This window comes from Ceratosolen solmsi, unplaced genomic scaffold, assembly GCF_000503995.2.
Source record: "Ceratosolen solmsi marchali unplaced genomic scaffold, CerSol_1.0 scaffold29, whole genome shotgun sequence".
Taxonomy (NCBI): domain Eukaryota; kingdom Metazoa; phylum Arthropoda; class Insecta; order Hymenoptera; family Agaonidae; genus Ceratosolen; species Ceratosolen solmsi.
The window spans coordinates 4,261,750-4,269,345 of NW_011948417.1; the positions used below are offsets into that span (position 1 = coordinate 4,261,750).

A 7,596-nucleotide genomic window follows, 5' to 3' on the forward strand; every position below is an offset into this window, starting at 1 on the left:
CGGGGGGGGGGAGGACAAAGACAAAGCGCCATGGCGAGAAATACGACGTAGCGCGAGATAAAATGCGAGGCGCCTCGTTGGGATTTCGGAAGTCGAGGTGTCGGCTCTCGGCTGCCGCCGGTACGTTACGCTTTGATGTTCTGGCAAATAGCGTCCGGGATATTGTCTCCGAGAACCCAATGGGTGGTCACGCGCGGTTATTATCGACCCCACCCGCGCGGCTTTCCGATCGTGACATTACCTGCTGGTGCACCTCGCGGTCTCTTCTCTGTCGGCTGCGTCGCCGGTCTTGGGATTAGCACGCATTTGAATAAAGACAAATTTATAGAACGCGGCTCGGTGGGCTTCCAACGTTTTTTTTCTTTTTTAACCTTCTCATTCACGACGGCATCTTTCTTTAACTTCGTACGAGTAAATGCTAATACGAGCTGCCCCGGCCTTTTAATTAGCAGACGACGAGCGTTCGAATCGTTGAATTAGATAATGACGGCTCTCGTCGGGATTTATCGTGCAGGTTGTTTTCAAAATATCACAAATTAACATCGTGAGTTGTAGGCTGTTGTTAGGTTGGAAATTAGGTTTTCTCACTTCCTTCTTACATTATTTTGACGTGCAATTAAACCATTATTTATTATCTTTTGTAAAGATGCTCAAATCGAAGTCTGAAAAATGAACTTTGAATAAAAGTTATACAGTTGCTGTAATATTTATTAGAAATATCTTTAACCAATCATTCGTGAGATTAAAATTTAAGTTTTCACATTCAATTTTGTATTAATTGCACATTAAAAAATTACATAAATATTTTATTTCTATTAAAATTATAAATATTAGTAAAATTTAATCAATTTATAGACACTGTTATTTTTATATTCATTTTTACTTTTAATATTGATTATAAAATAATCTTTTTATACCTGTATCATTATATTTTTAGAAATATTTTTGTCAGAAGATTAACAATTTTTCACAGCAAACAAATATAAACAAAAATATCTAATATTTGAATTACCTATATTAAAAATATTTAAAACTAACAAGCTATTTATATTAACTTTTATTGAATAAAATGATGTATACAATTATAATAATTATAGATTTGTTGCACTATAAATAAATATATAGAATTAATTCTGTATCGTCCTTGTTTTATTTTTTTTTTTTTTTTTTTTTAAACAACTAATAAAATAATTGAATGTGAAGCATATACTACTATTATTTCATATAATTTGAATTTAGAGTAATCTAAAATTGGAAAGAAGAAATTTATGGTCGGATTGCAGTGAAAAAGCTGTGAAGTTATAAAATATTGTTGGTTTTGTGAAAAAACGTAGTTATATTACAAATTCTAATCGATGAAATATAAATTAGAACGAGAGTCTAATTTTATTGTCTTTTTTTCACTGCTTTTACTGTTTTTGCCTTCTGTTTTTCTCCACTAGAGAAGAATGATGTTATTACTTCCGACATTTCTGGCATATTGTAACTTGTCAGATTATTCAGCTGTTCGATTTCCTATAATATTATTATTTTATTTAGAGTTTGTATATACGTTTACTTCAATAAAATATTATAATTTAATATTATATTCAAATGTACCTTTTTCGTTTCAGGATCATTCATAATCTTAGGTAAAATTATGATGAACAATAATGGTAATATCATCATGAAAACCTAAAAATAAATAGAATTACGTATTACCAATTCAATTTTATTCTATAATATTAATGAGAAATTTATCAAATTTTACCATAGGGTTAAAGAGGAAATCAGTCACACGCCATTGCTCTCTCATTTGGAAATATCTAAATGGCGTCAGAGGTCTCAATTTTAATGGATATGGTACTTGAATAACTTGTGAAGTTTGTATTAAATTAACCTTCCTTGCTCTAAATTTCCCTTTAGAATTAATTTCTACTCTAACTGGTTCATAAGCATAATTTGGATTAATTACTTCTATTACGTAAGATCCAAAAGGTACATTTGATATGGTAAATGTTCCATCTTCCCTATAAAAAAATATTATTTATTATACATAACTGATGTGTAACATGTAGTATCATGCTTTCGTATATATGCAAAATATTATATGTTTATGTTCATATTAATAAAAATTATGCATATAAACATAGTCGTATAATCTTAATAAGCTATTTGTATAAATTCTGAAATATAAAACTGAAATAAAACTATGAATATTTACCTAAGAAATCCATAATACTCTCCACCATTGGCCATAACATGAGTCATTAATTGCCAAGGGGTATTACCTGCATTTTCCCATGAAAAAACTTTTCCTTCAATAACATAGAGATCAGTCGATACGTCATCCTCATTTTCGGCAAGTGAATTAGAGAATGAACTTATAACTAAAAAAATTGCTAAAATAAATCGTATTTCCTGTATCATATTGCACAAACAACAAACACATTGACTTATCAGCTGGTATGAAATGAAAACTGAGGTGCACTATGATTTGGGATCATTGTTGCTAAGTTTCTTATCCTGTTTGTAAAATATTTTTTCCTTTTAAATTATTACTTATTAAGAAATAAATTGCAAATTTTTAAAACATTAACAAGATGAAACATAAACAATTATATATATATATATATATATATATATATATATATATATATATGTATGTGTGTATAGAAAAATATGTATTTTTATTAAAATATAAATTATTTATATATTATACACTATTTTGGTTTAATTATTGGCATCACTGATATAATCACTATAAGCAGCCATGTTCATTTAAGTGTTACACGGTAGTTTGCAAACGTGATAATGACGATAGCTTACTATTTCGTGTTTATTGTGGTCAAGAATTATTTTTATTCGAAGAAAAATTAATATTCTTCATTTAATTAATTGATTTTCCATAAGTAATATAAATTTACATATTATTAATTTTCTAATTGTACCTTAAATTTAGTATTTTTAAGGTTAATAAGATTTAACTCGGCCATTGGCGGATGATTATAATTGATATATAAAAGCGAATGAAGGATTATATTTAAAATATTTATATTTTTGAACTTGAACTTGAACTTGTAACATATAAATACTAATTAGAGTTCAGTTTGAATTATATACCATAATGGACGATAATATGAAGCTTAGACAAATGGAAGATGAAATGAGTCGGTAAGAATATAACCTTATTTTCATTCTATATTATCTTTTTATTATATTATCCTATAATTTTTCATTTGAAAATGTTTATATAGGCCATATAAGCAGTAACTACATATAATGCGTATTTCATAAAATTTTATGCGAATCGTTGTCAAAGTTTATTTTATATTTGTAGCTTCGAAGCTGAAATTGGTGGTCAGATCGTACCTCCAATAACAAGGACAGTAATTGGAGCTAATACATACAACCAAGTAGCGAGACAACTGGAACAACATGACATGCCATCTCCTGTTGTAGCTGCAGCAGCTGCATCTCTAGCATTTCCACCAATATGCTTTCCACCACCACCACCACCACCTCCACCACCAACTCCTTTAATGATTCCAGCTCAAGTTTCCAGACAAAGTACATTCAAAATGATTTTAATCGATTAAAATTTACATTATTTGATAATATTTTATTTATTACAGTCTTGATAATTTTGTATTTCTTCCTTTCCATTACCGATCTTAATTTATAACGATGGTCTTACTAATTTCTTTTGAACTTGTTATTTAGGGCAAAATTTATTTATTACATACAAATAAAAATATTTGTTATGACAAATACAATATATTATGTTATAGGCTCAGTTCCGATAACAACATATTCTTCGCCAGCGCAAATAAGCACACCTTATATTTCAAATATGGTAGATCCAATATTAAGTGCTACTCCTAAAAATTACGAATCGACACCTGCAACTCCGTTAATCCATCCTGAAATTATTGAACAAATCATCAATACAAAAATACCAGATGATGATTCCAAGAAGAAACCAAAAGTAAAAGGTGTAAGTACAGCAGCAGAATTAGCAATTAGTCAAGGAAAGGCTAGTTCAATCATGGCTAATGCCAATGCTGAAGAATCACATCCAAAGGGCAAAGGAAAAAAAAATAAAAAAATAATTAGAATGGCAGGTGGACAAACTTGGGAAGATCCTTCATTGCTGGAATGGGATGATGGTTAGTGAAATTTATAGTATGAAATAATAGAATACTAAAGTAACAAAATACTTAATTTTAAAAACATTGCTTCCATGACATTTTGTTATTTATATGCTCTTGTTTTGAATCTTATGTTTCATAGGAATATCAATATTTGTGCATTATATTGTTAAATATTAATCAATAATTAATAATTAGTGTATTTAAAAATGACAAATTTATATGATACAAATAATAATAATAAAACGATTTATATGTTAAAAATAAACTTAATAAATGACATAATACGTTACAGTAAACAAAATTAGCCTTGTAATATCCGAGAAAACTGATATACATACATCACATTATAACACACAAACAACATTATTAAATATTACTTGTCATATACTTTCGCTTTAATTGAAAATTTTCAAAACATATATCCCTAGGTTTTGCGAATAATGTATACAAATTTAGAAATAAGTAAACACTTATCTTAATAAAAAAAATGTAAGAATAATCGTTATTAAAGTGATATAACTATAAAGCATAAATATTTGAATTGGAAAAGTATAGATGAAAGTAACTAATAGAAAAACTTACATTGACATTTATTAATCACATTTGTATAAGGATTGAATTTACAAATTATATTTTTTAGTTTTTTAACCATAGCTACATTAATATATTAATTTTCTAATATTTAAATGTTATTTACAGACATCTTAAAATAAATTATGAAACCAAATGTTTTTTGAATGGAATGAAATTAATTTTTCTGATTTATGTGAAATTTACATTTTACCGAGTCCTCAAAATTAAAAAATTTGTGCATCACGTGCAATGACTTACCGATTTGCCTTCGTTGTTTTTTTACAGACGATTTCAGAATATTTTGTGGCGATCTGGGAAATGACGTCACAGACGAGATGCTTGTTCGTGTGTTTGGCAAGTATCCCAGCTTTCAGAAAGCGAAGGTCGTGCGAGACAAACGAACCAACAAAACTAAGGGCTTTGGCTTTGTGTCTTTCAAAGATCCTCAAGACTTTATTAAAGCAATGAAGGAAATGAACGGTAAGTTGATGGTAAAATTATCGGTATACTATTATTTTAGAATAAACTGTATTGTATTATAATGCAAATTGCAATGCATCGAAGTAATAACTTAGTGGTACTGTATGTCTTATAGAATTTCAATAATTTTTTAAGAATTATTTAAAAACACTATAGATAAGATACGGTTAAGCCATTAATTAGGATTTAGAACGATTTATATAATCTACTTTTTAAAATAAAGAAAACAATTTTTTTTAAAGCAATTATTTTTATTGTTGCAATTTTCACAAAACTATGTGACATTGATTGAATTTTTTATGTTGCTTGAAAGAATTATTACTGAATGTTCCGATGTGACAAAGGGTATTAACGCAATTATAAATTAATGACAATTCGGGATGAAAAAAAAATCAATTTTAATTCATTTAATAAATATATAATTATTTTAATCTTTTAGTTACAATTTACGTAGTTATAGATAAGGTTTAAAAGTAAAAATATTAACAAATTTTTTGCAGAGTTTAAATGATAATTTAATGATTTCTTATTGGAGACATTAAAATAATTTTTATGTAATAGTTAAAAGTGAAGACATTTCATTATAAAAAGTGGATATATCATTAATAAAAAAATACTATAGTTTCTATAGATAATTCTATATGTGCATTGTTTGCATAAATTAAATAGTCGATTAGTATATTAAAAGTTAATATTGTACTAACAATTACATAATTAATGAATATGTTTCAACCTTATTGGATAGGTTTTATCATTCGCTTTACTTATAAAACTTAATTGTTAAAGCATTTATTTAGCATGAGATCTTTTATATTATAATATATTATCGCTTTTATGTGTGCTTAAAATATGCAATGGAATGTCCTCTTGCAGCTAGAAAATGTAGACGATAAAAATACGAAGGTTTAGAGTGGATTGAATAACAACAAATGAAAAATGTAAACCAGTGTACATGCTTTTATTATCGGTATATACTAACAAAATTCACTCATACTAAAATTGTATTTATTCAAATATTCCTTTTCTAAATTGTACAATGTGTGGAATATAATAAGCCTTCATTTGCTGTTACTCAAATAGGTGTTTTCGAAAATTAGCTTCTCAATAGTTTAATGTACATTAAACTATATTCATACTATTACAATATTTGTTTATTGAAATAAAAATAAATACTATTCTAAAGAAAAGTCAGAAGCCACGTTATATTTAATGAAAAATATAAAGGATGATTATCTATTTCCTTATTATTTCTATAAATGTAAGATACACAGAATCGTATTTTTTGAATCGCAAATTGTATTTTTAATTTATAAAGGCATAAACCCTTAAGTAATGCCAATTACTGAATAATTTATCAAGCTTATAATTATCATGCATCGATTGCAACCCTTTCGTTATCTTATTTAATTGACTTGATTAATGTAAATTGGTAATATTTAGTCAAGAAAGTAATTATAGTATTTTGGAACATAGGTTTGTTTCATCCTCAATTATATATTTATTTGAAAGTAATAAGCTTGAATTACTTCGACTGACTTTCTATCTGTTACAATAACGTTTTATTTTCTAAATATTACAAATGTAGATAAGTCTTATAATTCACTGATATATTAATTTTTCCTTCAAATTAATAAAAACTTTAATTAACAAGGATAGCTAATACAATCATGATTTTTTTTTTTTTTTTTTTTTTTTTTTTTTTTTTTTCTTAAATAAGATATGCCATTATTATTTCATTAAATATTATATAACTGCGTGTTACAATTATATCATTAGATTACTGTGACCTTAAAAATTACATGATTTTCCGTAAAAGTTTTGCATTACAAATACAATTGAATTCAGTAAATGATTATACGTTACACAAAAAAAAAAAGTATTTATAAATGAAAAACGTAATATCGATAGATTATCGGGAATTAAACTCAATACTTTCCATTTATTTCAACTGAGTCTTATCCGGTGTAATATGCAAATGTCCGTAAAACGATAGCAAGTTCATTTGATAGTAAATGTAACCGTAGAACGTGCGCAATTTTGGAGTTTATTGTATCGAGGCCGTAGAATTTTGAAAATGCAGAAACAAAGGGTTACTCGTTATTCAATTGTATCGTGGCTCTTCGTCTCTTTCATCGTTTCGTTCGTTATCGTTGGCTCGATTACAAACGGGATTACTTGCCCGATGGCCCCCAGCCGTACGATATAAAGAGTTGCGGTATAATGGAGTAGTGCCGTCGGGGTTGGCTGGATCCCCCGTTCCTCGGTGCCACTCGGTTATTGGGTTGATTAATCCGGGCGTTCGGTGGCTCACCATTTTTCCTAACCGGCTCCGCGCCCTTAGTTGCCTCCACTTGCACTGTACCTGCAGCCAATGAAGATTTTACCGTTTCTCAAGAAAATGTCACGGAGG

The 7,596-nt window shown here is 28.0% G+C and overlaps 2 protein-coding genes across 2 annotated transcripts in view; one reads left to right on the forward strand and one right to left on the reverse strand.

Moving 5' to 3' along the window:
- Positions 1–1,205: 1,205 nt before the first annotated feature.
- EMC7 (ER membrane protein complex subunit 7) lies at positions 1,206–2,474 on the reverse strand. Its single transcript, XM_011496335.1, has 4 exons — positions 2,204–2,474; positions 1,751–2,009; positions 1,600–1,674; positions 1,206–1,515 (listed from the first exon to the last, which is right to left on the reverse strand). The coding sequence occupies exons 1-4, from the start codon at positions 2,407–2,409 to the stop codon at positions 1,387–1,389; spliced, it is 669 nt and encodes a 222-aa protein (XP_011494637.1). The 5' UTR covers positions 2,410–2,474; the 3' UTR covers positions 1,206–1,386.
- Positions 2,475–3,106: 632 nt separating this feature from the next.
- LOC105359993 (RNA-binding protein 42) overlaps positions 3,107–7,596 on the forward strand; it is a 29,994-nt gene continuing 25,504 nt past the window's right edge. Inside the window, exons 1-4 of the mRNA XM_011496764.1 lie at positions 3,107–3,149; positions 3,250–3,549; positions 3,771–4,148; positions 4,992–5,186. Of these exons, the coding sequence (XP_011495066.1) occupies positions 3,107–3,149; positions 3,250–3,549; positions 3,771–4,148; positions 4,992–5,186 (916 nt within the window). The remainder of the gene's footprint in view (positions 3,150–3,249; positions 3,550–3,770; positions 4,149–4,991; positions 5,187–7,596) is intronic.